At 22.4% G+C, this 25,310-nt stretch overlaps 1 protein-coding gene across 1 annotated transcript in view; it reads right to left on the reverse strand.

The window, feature by feature from the left end:
* Positions 1–1,546: 1,546 nt before the first annotated feature.
* The window catches only part of LOC145832649 (uncharacterized), a 51,039-nt gene continuing 27,275 nt past the window's right edge, over positions 1,547–25,310 (reverse strand). The window contains exon 4 of the mRNA XM_082939949.1: positions 1,547–1,656. Coding sequence (XP_082796075.1) covers positions 1,547–1,656 — 110 coding nt within the window. The remainder of the gene's footprint in view (positions 1,657–25,310) is intronic.

The raw sequence follows: 25,310 nt of genomic DNA on the forward strand, positions 1-25,310 counted from the left end.
CTAAATTTTACAAAAAATCTTGTTTTTCTTTTTGTAATTAAAAAGAAAATTTCACATTTTTTTAAATTTATGAACAATTTTTAGTAAGCAAACGTTTATAAACAACATTTTGGCAGTTTATGACCTAAATCAAAATAAATAAATGTTTGTAGATGAAAACTATTTGATTATAATTTTGTTTCAATTTTTTTTATTTATCTATTTCTAAAATTAAGATTTAATTTATTTAAATATTATTATTAATAGAATTCAAAGACCTTTCTTTTGTAATAGTGGATTTTAATGCTCCTCTTACTTTGTAAAATGTTAGTTGTCAACAATTTTACCTAAACTATAATCTAAAATGATTATTTTTAAACTATTAGTTTTATATTGTACCTTTTTGAATAAGATAAAACAACATTTTGAAATTAGTATTCTAAATTAATTTCTGTCTAAAAATTAATCTGATTAAAATTAATACATAGCTGTTTTAAAACATCTTAAAAACCAAATTTTGTCATTATCTAATTTTATATAAAATAGTCTATTTATCTTAAAAGTCATGTCTAAGCATTAAAAGCTTTAATACTTGTTTTTTAATAAAATTAAAATAAAATTAGTTTACTTTAAAAGTTTGATATGATTTTATGATGCATTATATAATTCAATTTCGTAGTTAAAGAACTCTTGTTTGATAATAGAGTGTCAAAGTAGTTTTTGTAGCATTTTATTAAACTTTTAAATTGAATTTAAACATAAATTAATAACTTTTAATATGAAACAAAGAAGATATATAATTTCAAAAATTAATGTGTTAGATTAAAGTTGCGTATATTAAAAGGAATATGGTAATTGGATATAAAACAGTAAATTAGTTTATAAAACTACAGTTAGCTAAAATTAACTAAAATTAAAATAATCTAAATTTAAAAAGTATATGATACTCACATATTGTTGTTTATTTGAGATTTTTATTAAAACAATAAAACTTAAACGTTAGTCGCTTGGAGGCAAAAGTATTTTCAAACAGTATTTTTAAATTGCTAAAACAAAACTTTTATTAATACAAAACAACTTAAGTGATAAGAAAAAAATATATATTATAAAAATATTTTGCGTAGTGTAGTTAAAGCACTTAAAATAAAACGCATGACGCGGTCACAAACTAAGGCGAGCCATCGGTCAGTGGTTATAATGGCGTCATCGGGTGGGCTTGGTCGTAGTTAGGTTAGGTAATTGCTTATTCTGGCTTTTCGCCAAAAGCAAAGTTTGTGACCGCGTCATGCGTTTTATGTCGTCCATCCATAAGCGTTTGGACGACATGAAATCTTAGTTGAATTATATATATAAATAATATTATAAAAACGTTCTAGAGGAACGATCGATAACTTTAATGTATTGAGCTTACTAATAATCTAGTGTTTAGAAAACAACTTTAAGTGAATGGTGATTTAATATACATTTAAAAACAAAACACGACAATGTTATAAAGTAACGTGATGAAGTTCTACCACAACTGACTCGAGGATTTTCTTAAGCTTAGTGAATGTACGCTGGTTACGATTTACAAAACTCGAGCGACTCTACTATCCTTTGCAGTACTTCTATTCCCTTTGCCCGAACCGTCAACAACAACTCGCACAACAACCCAAACATCTAACTCGCACAACAACCCTAAGAAAAACTTGTTTTTTTTTTCTACTCTCTTCTCTACTTACTACGTCACGCGCAAAAGTATTTCTGTAATTTTCCACTTAAAACTTATTGACTCCTTTGATGTAATTTCCACTTAACTTATCTTTGACTCCTTCATTGTACTTCTAGAAACAAGTAGTAAACAACTAATTGTTATAAAAGTTATCCCTAACCCTTAATCTTGATCGGTAGTTTTCTTTTTTCTTTTTAAAAGTTTCATTCATATTTGTTTGTTTTTTTTTAATAATTAATTCTTTTAATTTACTTTTGTATTTTTAATATCACTGTAACCCTTAACCCTTTCCCTCAATTAAAAAGTTTTTTTTTGCTCATAATGTTTCTCTAGTTTTTTATCATTTAGTAGTTTTTCCAATTTTTTTTAATTTATTGTTTTTTTCGTGAAAAATGACCTTTTTTACAAAATTGTAACTCGTGCATATTGATCCTTGGTGCAAAAATTTCTTTTTGCAGTTTAGTCTCTTCATGCAATTTTGTCTTTGGGAGTTTTAAATTGTTCTACACTACTTAGATAAATGTATTTTATTGACTAGTTTTAAAGATTAGTTAAATACTAGTTTTGGGAAAAGGTCAAAATTGCACGAAAACAAAATTGCACGAGGAAACTAAACTGTATAAAAGACAAATTTGAACGAGGGGACAAAAATGCATGAGTACAATCCTGTATCGCGAGTTAATTTTGCACGAATTACATTTTTGCAAGAAGGTCATTTTTAAACAAAAGGAAAAAAAAAATCAAAAAAATAATGGAAAAAAAACTATAGACAAAATTACTACAAAAACAAAAATAATTAACAAAAGTTACTGACCGAGGGTAAAAGTTAGGAGTAACATTGGTAGTAATAATTAAATACAGTAATAACTAAAAACTATTATTTAAAAAAAGTTGAAGATATAAAAATAAGTTAAATAAAATAAAGAAAAAAAATACTAATCGAGGGTAAGGGTAAGGGGTAGCAGTGACAGTAAAAGATTAAATATAAAATAAAATCTAAAAATAAAAACAAAATTAATAAAACAAATTGTATCTTTCTGTAATTTCAGCAGAAAATAAAATATATTATTTGATATCTAGACAGTTATTTATAGTATGAGTGTTTATTATTATAAATCAATAAATAGCTAAAATGGTTTAACAAATGGTTAGACTAAAATCAGTACTTTTTATACTTTTAATTTATTTTAATTATGTCATATATTGCTTAAAAGTTACAAGTTATAGTATGTATAAAATCTTTTAGAAAATAATAAAATTCGGTTAAAATAATTAATATTTTTGTTGTTTATTTTTGAGTAAGTTTTTGAATAATTTAAAATAATATGAATAATTTATACTAAATTGTAATACTGTACATTTATATATTATAGTAAAGCAGTATTTAAGCAGCATAACGTTATATTAAACCAAAAAGTCTTACGTCACCATTAATCTAACGAAACTATTAAATTTTGTTAGCAGTATCAAGACCGACAAAATTAATTAGCTTTTTAACAAACATTTGTGAGTAGAACATTTATGATACGAATTATATCTAACTCATTTTAGTTTATGTCGCAATTTTTCTGAAATGTATTTAGTATAAAATGCAAACTTTTAGCAACGCTTTTTAATTTGCAAAGCAAACTTTGTGATGTAACCTACTTTTACAGAATATTTTTTTCCGCATTTTTTTTTACCACAAAGAGTTTTGTAAAGTAATTTTGTCCGAAATGTAAAATAATTAAATTTTTATAGAAAAACCGTATTGTTATGTATTTTGCTTTTTACTGCGAAATATTGTTAATCTGATTTTAATTTACAATCCAAAATTCATCATGAGGCAATTTTTTCATATTAGACATTTATTTAGTTATCTTTTAGTCTAAACTACTTTATAATGCAAGAAAATTTATATATAAATAACAATTATATAAGAAATTTTTTAAATTAAATAAGAGCTTACATTTCAGTTGTTTGAAGAAACATCCTAAAAGCATAAATTTTTGTTGATTTTAACATTTATTTTTATAATATTATTTATTGATTTACATTCATTTGTTGTGCAAAATGCTTTTAACGTGTTAACTTTTATAGTTTGCTTTCAATATTTGGTGTATAGAGCTTCTTTGCAAAAAGCTAAACATACATTTTTGTTACTTTTATTAGTCTTATAAAACCTTAACAACAGAAACACTTTAAATAGTTTTTTTTTCAAAATCCTCATAAAACACTGCTTATGTCAAAATAAATATTCTGATATTTATTTTATTTAATTATAAAGTAGTTTTGTGACAGATATTAAGATCATAAATTTTAGTGATACCAAGGTAATTCAAACTCAATTAAATAGTAACGCAAAGTTAAAATGCAAAATTTACAACTACACGCAAAATTTATTGTAAAAACTCTGCTGACGTCATTAATAAAAACTCGCAAGTGCTTGAATACATGCTAAATTTATAATAATAGGGAACTTTTGAAAATTAGTATAATTGTTTCGTAGCAGAAAAATTCAAATTTTCTAAGTCGCTGACACAAGGACTAATAAAATCTTAGTTAATAAAATTTTTAGGCTGTTTCAGTTTTTTGGTAATTAATTTATGTGTGACCACCAAAAGATGATAAAACAGAAACTAACTTTTAGTTTAGTATACTTTACAGCTGATGCTTATATCCATAAAAAGATTTTTGATATTTTGCTGTTAAGAAAAGTTTTAAAAGCAATTATGAGCATTATATAAACAATTTTTTGAATATATATTCGATAAATTTTTCAAAAATAATAAAGTTAAACATATCCATGTAATTTCTTTAGTATTTAAAAATAAATTTAAGAACAATAAAATTTTTAATACAGATTGTTTTAGTACTGACTATAACCTTTTAATATTTTTAATAATTTTTATGTATGTTAACTTGTAAATTAGGCCAAACAATATACTTTTGAAACATTTCACTTCACTATTCAAAGCAGTTTAAATTTAACTTATTCATAAAACTTTAACTTCATATAATTGTTAATTTGAAACAAACTTATAAGCAACCTTAAAAGAAGTGTACGTACAAGTACATTAGTACTAATAATAAGCTACAAAGTAATTTTAGACACCTAAAAACTAAAAAATAATATTTTTAATTAATCCTAAACAACTATTGTTTTTTATAATATTTTGTTAACTGCAAGATTGAACCAGGTTACTTTTTAATAATATTTATTTCGAAGAATAACGTTTATTGACACACATTTGCCACAGTACTTTTTTGGTTTTCCACCTTTTTATCTGTTGTTGCATTTAAGGTAAATAAATAGAAAATAATAGTTTTTTACAAAAATTTTTATAGTCAGTTAAAACATTATTTTTAATGTTTATTTCAAATTTCATTTTAATTATAACTTAGTTTTGTTTATTTGTAAAATAAGTTCATTCGTTTAAAAATTTTTAAAAACTATTAAGTTATTTTTATCTTCAAAGTAATTTGAAAGTCTAGGTTATAAAGTATAATATAATGAGGATTAAAAAGTAAATTTATCGAGCGCTTCACACTTAAAGAGCCTCTAAACAATTAAGGGGTATATGAAGTATAACATCTAAAAATAATAAACACATGTTACTATTAGTTACTTAACTATTACTATTTAAGTGATTATAGCCATCTAACGCGTAAAAATTAGCTTAAATTTTTTTTTAAATGATACATTTCGAAATGAAACTTTTAATAAAACAACTTTATTATTTTTTCATTATTTTAATTGAAGTTACATTCTGTTTGTTGTAATAACTCAAAACCAACAAAACCTATTAAAAATGAAATGTATATGTATTAAAGCCAAACTAATTAAATTTATTTAAGTTCAGTTAAAATTTAAAGCTGTTGCAATACAGTTAAAAAGTATTTAATCTTAGTATCTGATCTTTATATTAATCTTTGATTAAAAACATAAAAACAATTTTTATATCGAAGTTTAAAGCTTACAATATATACAAATGACTAACTCAGTTATTCATTTTCATTACGGTCTTCTTTATTTACTTCTTACATAGTACTTCTCTTTCGAGTTAAGAACTATGGTGAATAACTTTTGGTTAAAAATACGAGATTTACTTTAAACCGGTATTTTAAAGTTACTTAAATCATATAGCTAATTTTACATCAGCTTATAAATTGTTTTAATACAATTCTTAGTCCATTTTAAAAAAACTGCGTTTACCTATAAAAGAAACAATTTTAGCAAGCATTTCTGAGTTTTGTGATATGACGTCAATTAAGTATCTTTAAGCACTTCAAGTTTACTATGTAACAAACTTTAGAAAATTAGTACAATAACAATATACACTTAAATTTGTCTTACAATCTAACTTAAAATAAATTATTTTAGACTATAAACTGTCTTACAAAAACAATTGTGTTTTATTTAATGTACAGATATATAATGTCAATATAATTATGGTTCAAAGTTAGTTCCATATCTTCAAGTACTAATAGTTAGGCATTTTTCTTATTTAGTCAAATTAAAATAGGTTTTAAAGTTTGTTTATTTCAAGTGTTTATCATATAAGCTTGCACAAATTTTTTTTATATCTCAAATCTCAAAATTGTTATAATTATTATTAAAATAGTTTATTTTTAAACAATGTTTACTAACATTCATTTGTATTTAATTTTCGAAAATGTTTATTCAAATAACTGTTCTGGTTTTATTGAAATCAACTGAAGTCTTTACAACTTAAAAGTTATGAAAAAAACATTTTCTTAAAGCAAACATTCTCAAGTCTATCTACAACTTTTAATCAAATAGGCACATATTTTATCTCATAATATATATATAACAACTTTTTTTTAATAAATCTTGTACAAATTAACATTTTTTATTTAAACTTGTGCAATTTTATTGAATTTAATAACATGTCGCAGTCCAGAAATTACTGTTTTCGGACTGCAACCGTGAGTAGATTATATGTTACTAACCTTAACTCCAACTAAACTATAACTGTGAAATACAAAATTTGATAAATTCTGATTAATTGAAGTTTTATAAACAGTTGTTATTACTAATAAATGTTTAGAGAAAACTAATTTTGATAAAAATTAACATATTTTAAGTTTAATCAAACTTTTTTAGATATTGGAAAATAAGTGACTAGTATATTACAATAAATTATACAAGACACACACTTTCAAAAACGCTAAATATATTTCGATCAATTCTCTTCAGTAGAGTACATGATAACAAATGATAAGATTTTACACACTTATATAATAACCAAGTAATCGAGTAGACAACAGATTAATAAAAGACAAAAGCAATTAGTAAAAATTAAAACAAAATAAATCCATTTTCGTTATAATTGATTTACAGTAAAACTAAACATAAACAAAATGAAAACAATTCTTATAAAGTAATACAAAAATAAAGAAACAGTATAGTCAAAATCTTTTTGCTTACATAAAACAGGTTTCCTTACCAAAATACAAATGGCTTCTAATTTAATCAAATCTAAAACATTGCTACAAATTTTAATATTTTTAAATCTATCTATATTATAATTGTTTGCACAAGTTGGATTACTAAATAAATGTTCTGAAATAGATGAGCGTTTAGATGCGTTTAAAACCTTAACCGGTATATCATTTTTCTTATCTGTCGTTTATTAATCTCTTGACTACTTGATTACTTGGTTATTATATAAGTGTGTAAAATCTTATTATTTGTTATTATTATACTATACTAAAGAGAATTGATTGAAATATACTTGTGTTTTTGAAAGTGTGTGTCTTTTATAACTTATTGTAATAAATCAAACTTGCTGTTATTTTATGTTAATGTTAAGTTAAAATTTTACAAAAAATGTTAACTATTATTATTTAAGTATTGAAGATACATAGAAATTTCTTCGGTAAATTTTAGAGCGTAAATGCTATGAAAATGCTGATTAATAATAAAATAATATAAGTTAAACCTACTGTCTACCTTTTTTAAATGGGCTTGATCACTAGGACAGCTGAATAATAAAAGTTATAAAAGAATTTTGCAGTTTGTGTTTTGATCTAAATAGTTATAGAATTTTTAACAATAAAAACCTTTTCGAATAACACAATATACAAATTTTCTATTAGCAATGTTTAAAACGGCTTTTAAATTCAAAAAAGTCCAAAAAATGTTTTTTTGTTTTAATACATGACACTAAAATGATGAAGAAGTATTTTTTTGAAAATCTGACTATGTAGCTTTTTATTAACAATATAGTACTATTTTTAGTAATGATTCTTTAACTTATTTAGTTATTGTTTTAACTTTACTGTTCAACCTTTATAATAAAATATAAAAAATATTAGTTTTATATCCTACTTTTTGGAATAAACTAAAAACTAAGTTTGAGAATAACTATAATAATTTATTTTCTGTTTTGTTATTTAAGTTAACACTTAATGATTGAAGCACTGCTGTTTTAATCAGCTTAAAAAAGGTATGGTCTTGATATAGTTTCAAACTAAATACATTGTATTTAAACATAAGTTATACAAACCGATTTTGGCTCAATGTAACATCTTATTGCTTGTTGCTTAAATGTTTTTTTTGATTACTTCATTTTTTTTATAAGCTATAAAACGAAGTTTGTTAGGTTTAAAGTTTTATACTAAATTTATCATACAAAATAAACATTAGATATGGTAGTTAGGAAATAGTTATTTAGAAAACAGAAATAATTTTTGTAGCGTTTACTTAAACTTTTAAAACCTCAAAAACATCAAGTGTTAAGTTAACAATATATAACAAAAACCTGTATGTTTGTACAAATTATTATCTAAAATATAAGAAGCTTTTATTAATACAAATATAGTAACTACTTAAAAATCAAAGAAATTTATGTATTAACTTATAGTTAGCTTCTTATACATAGTTATTTTTGTCTATATAGTTATTGGTTACAATCAACAGGGTCTAAAATGTTTAACTAAGTTATAAATAGCTGATTTGACACAAGCTTAGAAATTTATTTGTACAATATAATTGAAGGTTGTAAAAGTTATTGTATTTTAAATAATTTTGAAAGTAAACGTGTATTTTTAATATCACGTCAGTAATATACTTTGAGTAGCTTACTTTTATTTTGTAACTATTTTTAGCCTAATTTGAAACATAAAAATATATGTTTCATCTGATATTGTTGTTCTACATTCTGATTTTAAATGTTTAGACTAACACTATGTATGTTTAAAGTTGAAATACTATTTGATTTTATTTTATTCGATTTGTCATTAACGCAACCAAAACTTCAACAAGCACAAACTGTAATTTACTTAAAAAAATTATAAGCTGAATTACTTAAGTTAAAAAACTAACTATAATAAAAATCGTTTAATTTTGAATTATAAGTGTTTAAGAGCTTTAATATATGACATTTATAGTTTGTTGTGTTACAGCTTAAATTTGTAATAGGATTTTAAAACGAACGCAAATAAATATCGTAAAAATCATATTATAACATTAGCTTAAGTTTTATATCTAATCTATTATCTCTTTAAATAGAAACTATATAAAATGCCATTTATAGCGAAAATTAATTTTAAATATTTATTAGATTTGTTTAAACTAATTTGCTTTAAGAAAAAGATTATCTAAAAATAATATTTTTTTGTTATTTAATTTTGAATCCAAAGCATTAAAGCATTTGAAAAAAAATTAACATTTTACCAAATATTTACCAAATTTAAAATATGTATTTCACGCACAAAATGTATTTTTAAAGTTCTGCTGACATTACTAAAATCAATTGCAACTTTTCTTATACAAGCGAAGCTTAGAAACAATGTTAATTCTAAACAATAGAAGTAGTTTTTAAATAGCGAGCACTGTGTGCTAAATTTTGAAAGTTGTAATAAGTACTACTAATAAACGCATTATCAATACATTACTGAGTTACTCCAAGTTTTAATTAACAAAATACTTTTGATGAACAAAAAATTTTAATTTAAAAACTAGCATTTTAATTTTTGATAATTTTCAAAGCCGATTTTTACTATATTGTCTGAACAATATAGTAAATAAAGCTAGTTTAAAATGAAAAGTTAGTATATCACAAAATATTTTAAAGTTTTTTTTTAGTTTATGTCGAACAATCAAATTTTATTCAACAATATTTGGTTTATTTAAAACTATCTTTGATATTTGTAGTGATAAACATTAATCGATCGTTACATAACCTAATAAATAGCAATAAGTTCACTGGGTAAAGATAGTTTTGTATTATGATGTCATAATGGTGCTGAAAATTGTAAAATTTTCCAAAATTTTGGTATTTCTTAATAGTTTGAAAAAATGCATAATTCTAGCAAAAAAAAATAAGTATGATAAATTTAACGTAGTTTGTGTTACTCTGCAATCCTAACGAATTATTTAAGCGTTGCCCTTTTAAAACCGTAGTGTATAGTTTAAGTCAACAAACTATCGGCAACTTAACGGAAACTTTAAACAACAGGTCTTAGTATAGTTATCTATGAAAAACTTGATATTTGTTGACAAACCACTTTTAGTATTGTTCATTTTAAAAACTCTATTAATGTTTTTTTCTGTGAAATATAGTATTAATTTAGTTAAACATTTAAGAACTTTAAAATTATGTAAGAAAAAGCATGTATTATTTAAATGTATCTAGCAAGCAATGTTTTTATAATATTAGCACAAAAAATGTATATATTGGATTTTTAGTTTATTTAACCATTTAAGACGAAGCACTTCATTTTATATAAAATAGGTTTGACAAAACACTTTAATGATAAATATTATACTATTACTAATTTTTACTATAAAAATATTTAAAAAGCATTCATTTTCGTATTTTGTATATCATAATGAATTGCACTACTTAAAAAAAATATTTATAGGTAGTAGTAAATAAATTGTATCGTAGATTTTATAGATAGCAATAAAAACAGTAAAAAAATTATAGAGGCGTAAGTTTAGAAAACTCATAAAATTACGCATTTTATAATTGATTGTATTTGTTTCTAAGATCCTAAATGAAAAAATATAAATTTTGTAAGCTCATAATACAGCCAAACTTAAACTTATTTACTTTGTTAAGTTTTTTACCTCTATTTAAAATTTATACATTTAACTTTATAGTATAAATACTAACTTGTGTATTTTCCAGTTATAACTCAAGTCAGTTTATAAAACAAAAAAACTGTTGAAATCTACTTAAAATATTTTTACAACTCAAACTTGATAAAATATAGTAAATGTCTTTAAAACTATTTAATTATAAGTGTTAAACATATAACTTTATATTTTTTTCTGATAGAAATAATATCTGAGTTAAAACAACCAGTCAACTTAAATATAAGGCTGTGCAAAATCCTCTAATCTGTAATAACTATTTTAAATAATTAAAGCAATAAAAGTGAAAAATAAACCTCACGTTGTTTTGTAGTCCTCCAAGGTCTGTGGTAGGAACTACCTTTATTTGGGGGAAGTCCCCATTTTTGTGCTAAACACCTAGCGCGTTTAACTCTTGAGGTTTTATCTGAACTTACCTTACTCAATAGATTTAACTTAGTAATTTATAAGTATGTAATGAAGTTAATATAAATAATTTCTTTAATGAAGTGAGTTTATTAAATATGTAATATTAGTATGATAACTAGAAAGTAGAATTGATAAAGAAGCTAATAAGTCAGTTGAATAAAGCTGCGAATATAAACACAATTGATAAACACAAAGTTCTACAAATAGAAATTTTCTTAAAGTGTTTAAAATCTTAAATACTAAAATAGTTCTTGCTAATAAAAGTACTAATAATACAGATTCTTAATATATATCGGCTTTATGCACAACGATGGCTAAACTAAGCACAATACAAAACGATAACGCAGATAAGCATCAAGATCTTATAGAACGAAAATAATAAAGAAGTTCTTATATTAAATTCGTGTGCGTCTCGCACGGTCTTATGGCTTAACTGAGCGTAATAACAGACATATTTTAATATTTATCGTGTGTTGATTTGATAAACAATCGTCTAACGCCCCCTGGCGGTCATTAAAACAAACAACAAAATGCATATTTTGTTACAGTTTTATATTTCTTAGCTTTAATAATAAAAATCTTTAACAGACAAACATTTTAAAAGTTTTTATTTAACTAAAAGTAAAAAACATAGACTTATTGGTTAGTTATAACTTAAAAGCAAACGGGTCGCTTATGCACAAAGTCACTTAAACATTTTTTATTAAAGTTAAAATAGTAATACTATATCTAAAAACCTAAATAAAAATAAAAAAAAATTGATTGAAAATACAAACTTTAAAAACAATCTTTAATTTTAAAAAAGAATTTCAATCAATTTAAATAAAGATAAAGTACAAGTAGCTCAGTTTAAAAACTAATCTGATACAGTTTTAACTGAATAAAAAAGTCACACGTTTTTGATTATATCAAATTTATGAATAGAGCAGTAACATTTATTACAGATAATTTTACAGATACATTTATAAAAAGTATTAGTAAAAAAAAAACACTTCTAAATGGTTTCTAATGACAAAAATAAAATTAGTAATTTTAAGCTTTGTAAATTAAATGAGTTGACAGTTTTTAATACCAACAACAACTAACTTTAATTATAAACTTATTGCTTTAATATAACTTAAAAATGACCAGTTTAAAGACGGCTGTGTTTAAACAGCTTAAAAATACCTTAACAATCTTGTTAATGTTAATTAAAAGCACCCGTTTATAATAATCAGAAAATTATATTGAGCGTTTGTATCTAAGTTGTTACAACATTACTAATTTTTATCAATATCCTTTGACTTATTTTTGTAGCCCTTTAGATTGAAATGTTTCCATTTCACTTTGAAATTTTTTCTTATGATAAAATTGTAACAATATATTAGGAAAAGTAAAAATAGTATTTATTATTTGAGATATATGTATACACTTTATAAGGCTGTTAAGTAAAACTCGCTCAAAATCACTTGTATTTTATATTATAATGTTTTATTAATTTTTTTCAAATGTTGAAATATAACTAATTTAAACAGGTATCAAAAACTTATTGTTTAAAACTATTTATTATTTTTATAAATACCATTAATAAAAAACAAATAAGTATATCGACAGTAGTGTTCAATTAATCTCAACAAAATTTTAAATTAATAAATGTGTTGTTTTGCACTCAGAATACGTTATAGTGATAAACAAATTCTTGCACTTTAATTATTAATTGGATTCAGAAACATGTATGACTACGTTATTGATAAAATATCTTTTTAACTTACAACACGTTATTTTAAAATAAAAAACAAACAAAATAAATTTAACAAAGATGACGTAGATTTTAAAACTCATAAACAAAAGATTCCATGAGCTATTTATAAAAACCAAAAAATATTATTATACGAACTTTTGACCATTGGTATTTTCAAGCAGACGTAATAACTGCAACAATAAAATTAATTTAACACTAGTAGTAATTATTATGAATGATTTATACATTATTGAGTAAAGAGTACTTCTGCAATTGTATCTAACTGCAAATATATATTTTTTTATTATCAGCTTTTACTAATAACTGATTAATTTTTCAATAATATAAAACGTATTTAAAATAAAATATAATACTTAGTTATATTAGCAATATTTATAATATTTTAAACATATTTTTTTTGTTAACATTTTTATGATTAGCAACTAAGAACTTTTAAAATTAAATCCCAACAAAACACTTAAATAAAAATTACCTTTTTTGTTTTCAAATTATAATCAACAACTAAGTTTTGTTAGACAGAATATATCAAGTTAAAGTTTTAGTAAACTTGTAAACAAATTAAAAATCAAGTATGTTTATGTTTACAAAATAAATAATATCACAACATAGTAGAGCTTACTTGAATAAAGTCTAGTTTTGTTTAGCAAAAATTATTTAGACAAAACTTTAAAGCTTAATAATGTTATATTTTTCAAAAATTTTATAAATTACATACCTACAAGTTTAAAATAATAGAAAATACTTCAAACTAAAAATTTTAACATATATGTAAAAGCTGCCGTATGTATTGTAAACAAAATTAAACAAGTTTAAATAGCTTTCTAAAGCAACAGAACAATTATCCTTAGAATAAGTTTAAAATGAATATTAAATACTTAATAATAAACTTAATTTATGAAGCAACATAAAGTTATTTTTATTGTTTTAGTTAAACAACATTGGTTTTTAAATAAAGACTAGCTTAGAGTTTTTTAACATGAAAATACCTTTTTAGTAATAAATGACAATTATTATAGCTTTGATACTCTAAACTTATTTATTAAGTTGGTATTTGTATAATATAAACTGCTTCCTCTGTATAAAACAACCTTATAGAGTATACTTATGACAAAAAATAAGTTAAAAACTAAACTTATAATCACTTGCTAAAAAATAATAATTGCAAAATTCATTATTTGTTTAATTTTTTTAGTGTGATTAGGTATATGAGTATTTCATTATATGTTTAAAATGAACAATATTTTAAGTTGTTAAAAGAGCTACATGACAATTTCAATTAAAATTTTGAATAAAAATTGCTACGTATTACTTGTTGAATTAACATTATAGTAAATAACAATTCAACAGCAACGGTGGTACTTTTTAATCCGAGATTGCTAACTGTTTGTAATAATTATGACGTAAAAAAACCAACGCGCAAAACTTTTATTACAATTTTCTTATTTAATTTTAGAATTAAAATTTAATAAAATAACAGAAAAAAAACTGTATGTAGTTTTCAAATGCGAAAATTAAATCAAAAATTTTTTTTTCATTATAATAAAAAAAAAAAACAGTGGTAAACTAACAACATAAAATAAAAAGGATGTAATTCTAATTGCTAAATATTATAAAAACTGTTTAATATAAGATGTATATCAATTAACTTGACATTTAATATTGCCACAAAAGCTATAAAGTATGTTTTTTTTTTAATATTTTTAAAAATTCTAAAATTAATTAAAAAAGCTAAACAAAAACATAAACAAGAAAAGCGAAAGACAAAATATTTACATTCTTAAAAACATTTTTTTTAGAAAATTAAAATTAACTAAATATTTAAAAAATAAATTAAGCAGCAAACACGAGTTGTTTAAAAAATTTATCTATAAGTTTAAAAAATTCTCTAGTATAAACTTTTTCCAAACTTTCCAAAATCCATATATTAACAAGTTCAGCGTATTTTTAATCAATTAAGGATACTGGTAAATATAGGCTGTTCTTGACACAGCTGACTTCACAATTAATGTTATTTTGTTAAAGAGTGTTGAATTAAAAAAGCTCATAGTGAGGTTTAGTGCAATGAATAACTTCGTATAATATCAATATTTAATTTTACATTTAAATCATTTTATCTCATTGTAGTCTTGTCTAAATTGAAAACTGTTTTTTATAACAGTTGATCAATTTTATATGAAAAACCGAAATCAAAGTAATTTGTAATAAAATGTACTTATTTAAGTAAATCGTATAATTATGTAACATATTTCTCCAAAACTTTCTTACCTGGTAGGTAACATTTTAAAACACAATCTTTATGTTCTTAGTTGGTGATTATATTTAGCACTATTTATTGTTTATTGCGTTTTGGATGATGTTCAAATTTTTAAGCTGAATATATTACAGCTGTTTAAGAACTGTTAAACGTAAACTACGTTATGTTACAATAGATATAACAATATTAATTAAATCAAAATGTAATGCTATAATTTTAAGATTTTTTTCCTACTAATTTTATTTCGCGCCACATTGTTAACGTTTATATTTTAAACAAGTTAAACATAAACGAGATTGTAAATACATTATATAATAAAACTCGATTTACCTTCAGGTATTACGATAGACTATTTTTAAATGATTTTATAAGAACTATATAATAGTATTATTTGAAAACTAAGTTTCTTTTAACTGTTAAAATATTTAAAGAAGCTAAAATTAACTTTTACTGATTAAAACACTATATTTTTAAATTTACTTTTTAATAAAAAATATCAGAATTCTTAATAATGTATAACAAGTAGCATTTTGAAATTTACTGAATATTTTGTTTATTTATTTTTTTTTTTAGATTATTTTCTTTAAAGTGACAAAATTTAAATAATTTTGCTTTTTACTATTAAGTTGTGTTATTGATTAAAAGTGTAAAAGTATTTTATAATAAGCTTTAAACTTTGCTTTTATTAATATTAATTTTATATCACTAAACTTACAAACCATTGCTTTAAAAAAATTCTATATATACTTATTAATTATTTAGTTAATTAATTGTTATTAAATTTAAAACTTTGTCAGCTATTGCTTTACAATCTCTTTTTAACTGCTGATATATTTTTTGTGTTATCTATAAATTTTCAAGGCTCTTACTAATTGAAACCTATCTAAAAACTATATTTTGATATTCAATATAAATAATAATTATATTATATAATTGTTATTCAATAATAGTTCTTCATTCAATAATCTATTTTTTTTTTAATTTTCCAATTTTTTAGTAAAAATATTGTTTTATAATTATAAAGTGCTGTAATTAGTACCACTGTCAAAAATTTCTATTAAATTAAAACAATGTTATTTAATTACGTAGTTAATTACATAAAACTATTCAAAAAAGATTACATGACATAAAACAAATATGTACCAACAACGTAACACCTTGTCCATTACTCTTTTTAATATGATTAAAAACTACATGTGTGTAAAGTAATGAAATAAGACAACTTTAAATTAAATGAAGAATTAAATATAGATTAGTAAATCAGTGACCAACACAGTTAGTTCAATTGTTACGAAGTTATAATAATTTGCGACTAATTATAAAATATGTTATTTCAGTAAAATTTATTAATATATATTTGATGTTTTTACCAACAAATACCTATAAAATATGTCAATCGTGTAAAAAATAGTTTAGATTTTAATTTTCATTGAATGTAATTTGTTTGTTTCTTTTCTCGTGTGTATCGTTTAAGCGGCTCGGGTTTCAATGCCCGAGTCAATCTTTGCACAATAAACTGCAGTAATAAAAATAAATGTTAACATTTTGAATAAAGTCCAGCTTAAACAAAAATGTGCAAATTAAATATCTTATTTAAACAAGGATTCGATGACAAATAATTGCGATTTCTTCAAGTAAAATAAATATTTAAGTCCAGCTTATAAACTTTTTTATCAAGCTTACTTAAATTGTAACAAATTTATTTAATATTAAAAAACTTTAATTTTACTGCAAAGGAAAATATAGATATAAAATTTAATATGATAGTGTAATATCCTTTAAAATTTCCAAATTTTTAAATTTTATTGTAAAAACACCGTACTTTACGGATAAAAAATTGATACATAAGACAATTTTATAATTTTTATAATAATCATATTAAATGTTATTTCAGTAATTTATTACATTAAAACAAGAAATTTTAGTAGCTTAGAACTTTTTTAATTTCATAAGTAAAACGTATAAATAATAGTGATGTACCGGACCCGGATCCGAACTTTTTTTTCAAATTAGAATCCGGCCGGAAACGGATCTAGACTTTTTTTTCAAAATAGAATCCGGCCGGTACCGGATCCGGACTTTTTTTTTTAAATTAGAGCCCGGCCGGAACCGGATCCGGACTTTTTTTTCAAATTAGAATCCGGCCGGATCCGGATGTCAGACAAAAATGGCAATATTCGGCCGGACCCGGACCCGTATAGCGAGTTCGGTATATCACTAGAATAAACTAGTCTGAGTCAGAATGAGGTTTTTAAAAACTGAAAAAAAGAACTTTAATCTAATAATAAGTAGAACAGCTAGCCACAAGGTTTACAAATTTAGGTGTTATTTACAATTAAAAATCTGAAATCAATTTCTTGAAAAAATACACTAAAAAATTACAAAGTATTTAAAACTGGATCAGCTCAAACTCATTCAAAATCTAAAAGAAAACTAGCCTGAGTTTTTATAAAAAACTAAACTAGCCTGAGGCAGTCCAAGATTTTCTAAAACTTCCAAAAATTTTCAAACTAGCAGGGTTGCCATTGTTTAAGTAAATAAAACAACTAGAGTGAGTATAAACAAGCCTGAGTCAGAATGAGGTTTTTAAAAACTGAAAATATTACTTTAATCTAATAATTAGAAGAACAGCTAGCAAAGGTTGACAATTTGGTAGTAAGGTTGTGGACCGACTGTGGTACACTTAACTTATTAGTACTATTCATCATAATTAAATCTTACCTTATTCAATTGATATCTAACAATTACTAAATTCTAACTCAGACCACTTTCTATAATCAGACATGACAGTTTTGAGTAATAAATCTTTTGTATAAAACACAACAAGAAATACTAGCATATACAAAATTATTAATTAACTGGTAATACTTTTAAAATAGAAGCTATTTAAATCTATATCAAAAGCCTTAAAACAAAAAACCAAAAATTAAATAAAACTTAAAGTAAACAAGAAACTTTAAAATTTTTAATAAACTATTAAACTATAAACCTGGCTTAAATATTTAAACAGTTTAACACCTGTTGAAATATTCACTTTTAAAACAAAACACTACTTACAATAAGCATTCACAAAAAAGTTCAAGATATTTTCAAACTACACACCAAACTAACTAACTGCTTACATATAAACTATATATATATACAAGTATTATAATTAGAGCTGCAACTACTCAACTTACATTAAGTTTTTTAATTGGTACTTAATTGCAATATTTCAGGCAACATTTTCAGTTATATTTGTTAAACTTTTTATTTGTTGTTAAGGTAAGTGATTTTTCTTTTAGTTGAAATCAATTATTATTTTGTAAATAATATTAGCTAATTTAAATTTAAAATACTAAAAGATTTTGAAGACCTAGAATAAACTATAAGAATTGAAATAAAAAAAATTTAAAACTTAAATATAAAATCTAAATATAAAAGTTTACAAAATATTACTTTCCTATGTTTAAAACTGAAAAAAAAACTGTATTTACCTTTATATATTTTTAATTTTATAGTGACTATGCTGGCAAAATAAACGAAACTAATATTATTTTACTTATAAATTACTGAATGTTAACTAAATTTTCATACTTAACTGGCTGAAATTATTTACTAACAAAATTTTTTTCAGACTAAACTTTTTATGTTTTCACTTAATTTAATTAGTTTTCTATAAAATATTAACTTTGTTAGCAACAGCTTTTATTATCGTAGAAACGAGATTAGCAAATAACAGCAAGTAACTTAGTAATCTATTCAGGAAATACAAACATAGTATTTGTATTTAAAAATATCACATAATCATAATTTTTATATTTAAACTAAACACAATATATTTTTTAGTTTCTTTTTAAATTATTGCATTTTAAAGATAAATGAAACATGTTGTTTTATGATGAACACTGAACAAATCTTAACAAGTTACTTATTTTATTCTAAAAAATCACTTTTTACCAGTAATTTTTAATTTGTTGTACTTTAAGTGTCTAACAGATCTATATTAAGTTAATAAAACAAATCAACAATTAAGTTTTTATAGACTTGTATATTTTATTTAGCTGTGTTTCGATCAACTTACAAAAAATACGAAAATAATACTGAACACTGATCTTTTTTTTATTATATTAAACTATTGTTTAGCAAACTTTTATATGTGAAATGTCGTCAAGTATTTTTTAAAAAATTTAACTTTATAGTCTTGAACTTTAAGAATAAAACACGTTTTAAAAAAATTGGTAAAATAGACTTATTTGTAGATATAAAATGAGCTTTAATGATTTATTATATTTAACCGTGTTTCCATCAACTTACAAACTATATTAAAAACAATTATTGTGCATAGTTAGCTTTGTATGTAGAGTTAAACAGTCTTATTAAGCAAACACTTCTGTTTATTTAATAAGTGTTATACGTCAATACGAAGTTCTAAAATAGATAAGACTAATATATTTTAAGTAATCATTAATTTTAGGAATATTTTTTAATAAAATCCATCAATATTGTTCTAAATTTTAGATAACTTTAAAGTTACACAGTTTTTATACAATTTGACCAATTATTCAAATTTTCTTAATAATTTATTTAAAGTTTTAATTAAAAGCCTAAACTTTTATTTCGCTGTTTAACTTTTAAATGATTATGATATTTTATTCAACTTAAAAAAATATATAACTTTGAAATAGTTTAAAAGTTAATAAATGTTCATAGTACTTTATAAGTACGTTATTATGTATATAAATATGTTATATCATGTAGTTAACTGTATCCTAGTAAAATAATTCCAAATGTTTTTAGAAACGCTAGGCAATATAATTAGTTTATCTTGATTAAAGTGTATTGGTATTTCATATAAAGCTAAGTATTAACTACTTTTAAGTTGTTTTTTGAAACTGGTCAATCCTCAATTTAAATTGAAATAAGAAATATTTTACATGGATCTCTTTAAAATGTATGAAATAACTATTGACAGGGTAATCTTTTATGAGGTTAGCTAAATTGACAGAAACAAGTGTTACTTTTGTTCGAGTTTTCTAACTGTATCTACTTTTTAATTTAATTAGACCAACTCAACTTTTTGTATAACTTATAAATATTATTTAAACGCAATTGTTTGCTTAAGATATTTGTTTAACTAAACATACAGATCTCAGTGAACAACTGGATCTTTTAGGACTAATTGTAAGCTGATGGAAAAACAGCTAATTTAAAAATTAAATTAAACAACGTTCCTATTACATTTATGACTAACTTTATTAAGTTGTGAATTTTTTTTTTCTTTAAAATTTAACAAAATAAAAGTGACAATAAAAAAATGATATGTTTTACTGTACAAGTCTTTAGGCTTTGTAGACTTAGCTGATGATTTCGCTGTTTGTAATTAACAATAACAACTTCACCTTTATTGTATATAGTTTTCATAATTGTATATAACTTTTATTTTTGGAATAACTACTAGACAGAACTGCATGATCATTAACAGCTTATTTATATAATATATAAAATATTCTCCAACCTGATTTGTACTCGACAACTTCATTGTAATATAATAGGAAAAGCACAAAAGCTATTACTTTAAAATATTTATAAATAATTAAAGCAATTTAATATAATTGCTATATCTCCGTATACGAGTTTGGAAGGTTATAAATCATGGGAGCATTGCACGAAGACAAAATTGTACGAGGTTATTAATCATAAGGAGATGACATAAAACTTGGAACATATATGGTTTAATATTTCTTTTTAACTAAACAATACTACTACAAGCTAAAATCATTACATTTCACATTAGTAAATACTTAACATATTTACTTAATTTTTTTTTTAATTATTGCAAACCATAAATTTTTTTTTTAAATATAATTTATAAAATAATAATACATAATAAATAATCAGTAAATTAAGCTAAAAAAAAAAATCTTTTTCCGTTTAAATTAAATGTATTTCTACTTTTTAAAAAAGTCGAATATTATTTACTTTATTTCAGCTAACTAAAAAACTGTAAAAACTAAAAAGACGTAATATACTACGTTCATAAATAGTGTCACTATATTATGTAAACAATTTTTTAATTACTTGTTGTGAAAAAAAAACGATATTTTAGTATAAAGTATTTTTTTCTTCATTATTGTTTAGTTTTTGTTTGTCAAGTAACATTTAAATTTTTTGTGTTGATATATAAAAATTTAAGGTCAGATATTTGTTACCTTAATTTATTTAAGCAGATTCTAATCTTTTTCAAAGAATTCTTATTTTATTAATTCTGAAATTTCCAAAGAGAAATTTTTTGTTACAACACTTCTAACTTAAACTTATAATACAAGTTGTTAACGTTTAACGATGTGTGCAGATGTGCTAAAAATTCACCAAAAATGATTTTAAGAGTTTTGAAAAAGTTTTTCTATATATTAAAAGTAAATGGTTGATAAATAGACTTTTTTTTACAATTTTAACGTGTTTACTTTACTATTTAATGCTTTACTTCAGCTAACTATAAAAGCTGTACAAACTTTAAATAATGAAAAAGCCTACTTTTTAAAACAACCTGGTTTTATAATTGTATAAATGTTTTGGTAACTTCTAATTTCAGTGCTATGACGTTGACAATGTTATATTAGTTTTTTTTATTGCAAAGTAACAACTAAACAAGATTAAATTTTTTAACAAACTAAACAAAGTATTTTGTAGTTTGTTCATAAAAATTCATTAAAATTAGTGAACATTTTTAGCAACAAGTAAAAAATGTTTTTTTTATAATTTTCATAAAATACTTCTATTATTCAAATTAATTAGTTTACAGCAAATGCTTAATTAATTAAATATATTTACGTCAACGTCATATTGATACAAAACAAATTATAACAACATTCTTTCAGTTATAAAAAAAGGATATTCGTATAAATTAATAATGCAATTTTCTGTAATTAGTAAAGCAAATTAATCATGGGATAAATAAAGCTTGTTCATATTTAACTAAGTTTTTCTAAATTTTATTTTATTGTTTCTATTCTTAAACATGTTTTTGACTAAAATATTTGTTTTAGCCAGTTTCTAAAGTAATGTAGCATATAAACCTAAATACACAACTAGGAATACAAATAGATTTTATTTTAAAAATTTTCTACGTATAAGTATACATGTAAAAATTTTTATAATACACTTATTTTACTAATTAAGTATAACAATTCATATAGAAACAGCTTTCTCGCTATCTCGTTAGATGAAATGTATACGTATTTATTTACGAACATGTCAGTGAGTTGTTGTAACGATTTACAAATAAAGTCAACAGAAAAAGAAATATATACAAAAATATATTAATTATCTAATACTATAGTTTGTGTTTAAAAATGCTTAAATACAACTCCTGAACTTATTTTAATGCATTTAAGTATTTTTAAACAGTTCGATAGGAACCTATATTTTGACGTTTGCAGCTAATACCTGCAAAGAAAATTAAATTATTTAAAAACATTGTCTGTCACTGTTTGTTCAAGTTCATAATTTAAGTTTCAACTTTCAAGAAAAGTATAAAAACATGACTAATACAAATTAAAGTGTAAAACCAATAACCTTATTTTTTATTTCTACATTTTAAGCATTTGATTTTTTAACAACATAAAATTTTAAATAGTAAAACAAATTTGACAGTAAAAATATCTAAATAACGATACATTCATTTTAAAACTTTATCATTTAATATAAATTTTGTATTACTATAAAACTTTTGAAAATAGTTCACAGATAAGTATGTTGTACTTTGAAATAGAAATAAAAAAATGAGCTATAAAACATATATCTTTTGTATATTATAAGATGTTAATCAGTATTAACTTAACTTTTTAGGTAAACGATTGCTTTAAATAATACTTAATATAAAAGCAATTCAGAAAATATTTAGCTCATTTAAGCTAGTTTAATTAGTTCAAGCTGTTTTTTAAAATTGCATGTTTCGAATATTCAATTCAGCTGAATGACTGAAAGTTTGTAGGCACCAAATTACCTGGAAACCATTTTAAAATTAGCACAATGTTCAAGTTTAAACTTAAAACTGATTTTACTTGATAAAACTAAAAAAATTATATTTTGCGATAAGTTATGTTTGTAATAATTTATCAGAAGTAAGAGCTTTGGAGTTTTAATATTTTTAATTCATTTTTCAATTTTTAAATAATTCAAACTAACCTGATTAGGCTTAAGTTACTCAATTACTATTCTGACTTGCTAATTTTTTTCGAACTTATTGATTTTTTTAGTACACAATTAACAGTCTAACTCTTCAAAAAGTTTCAAAAAAATTGTAGTTGGATTAAATTAGTCAAATTAGTCTGATTTATTAGAGGTATCAAACTAGCCTGATATTAATTGTATTGCTAAATAACCGGTTTAATTTGTTAAAATATATCTAATAAATATTCTTTACATGTTATGCATAACTTACAAAGCACGTAGTATTTTCATCCGACCAATTCTTTGTCTAAATTATAACAAAAATAACTACATCAAATGAAATATAATTCGTAATGAGTTTATTTTTATTTTTACTAACTTATCTATTTTAAACATTATGTCCTTAAAACAGTTGATTTACTAAACTAAAATGCTAAATTAAGACGTCTGATTATTTCTCTTCTGCTAGCTGTTTTCAAATAATACACAACTCGTAACTCTACTAGCACAAGCTTTAAAATTTTTTCAAATTTTTATTTTGTCTACCTTCAAAATAATTGTTAGAAAAGGTTTTTTTGTAAAATTGCAAAGCATATATAAAAGGTTATATGTTTTATAAACTTTAAAATGCATACTATAAACAAATTACAAAAGAACAAGTACCAATGTTATATTTTAACATAAGCAGAGAGGTTAAAGTATTTTAATAAAAATAGAAGGAAAAAGTTTAAAAATCATTAATGTTTAATTTTCTCTATACTATAGTTAAATAAATATATGAGATATTAACATATATTATAAAAATAATAATTGTTTAGCATATGCTAATAACCGTTTTTGCAACAGTTTTAGAACTAATGATGTTAGAACTAAAAATTAAGTTATTTTATTTATTAATATATAAGATAACTTAAACTAGAATTTATTTTCTTTTATACTATGACTTAAACAAGTTATGTATTTGTGCAGGTTTGAACAGAAAACAAGTCTTAAAAAATAGATCAAAAGTGTGGCAAAATTATTTTTAAACTTTTCAAAACTTTTAACACAATATACAGCTTAACGTACTGTAATCTATATTTTCAAAAAGTTTTCTGTTTGTTATTTATTAACTACATAATAACTAAACTTTAAAAAAATTAATAAAATTGTTATACCAAACTAAAAAAAAACTTCTTTGAAAATTTAAAACTCCTGTTTTCATTTACTACTGAAACAGCTGTTATTAACATGTATGGAATGCGATTTATTGTTGATTTCATTTAAAAAATTTATAACAGGACTATAGATGTTTATACAAATTTCAAAAACATTGGTAACTTTTATTTTTTATTTCAAGCTATAAATTACAACTTAACATTAATATAAAAAATTTAACTGTAATTAGAAAAAAAAAATTCTAAATAAAAACTTTATGTTAAAATTTGATTTAAAGTTTTGTCTGTTTTAACATTTAATATAAATACTATATTGAATACTATTTTAAGTTAAGCTACAAACTATTTGGCGACGTGTGTTGTAGAGGGATTTAAAAAAATTACAATTATCAAAAAGTATAAATAAATAGTTTTTTTTTAATCAATTTCCTTAAGTAATTAACAACAAATACAAAATCTAAATTGTGACCTAGCCTTTTAAATAAAAACTTTTATTTTTGCATCAATATATTGTTATTTTTAAGTTAAATTAAAATTACAATTTTAAAAAACTATAAAATATTTAAGCAATTTTTTTTCTAATTTACTTAGGTTAAATAAAAATTATCGAAGTACATCAAATCGTTCGTGAGCAAATTTTAAAATATTTCTACCACTTTTAATATTTTAGTATGTTTTTTATTCATGGAGCATCTGCTTCAGTTACATGAAGATCCAGTAACATACTATACTTTATAAGGTATAAATAGTAAAAGTTTATTGTTTTCTGGAAACTCCTATAATGTATTAGTTTTTTTTAG

Source organism: Thalia democratica, chromosome 3 (assembly GCF_965202585.1).
Source record: "Thalia democratica chromosome 3, ktThaDemo2.hap1.1, whole genome shotgun sequence".
Classification (NCBI taxonomy): domain Eukaryota; kingdom Metazoa; phylum Chordata; class Thaliacea; order Salpida; family Salpidae; genus Thalia; species Thalia democratica.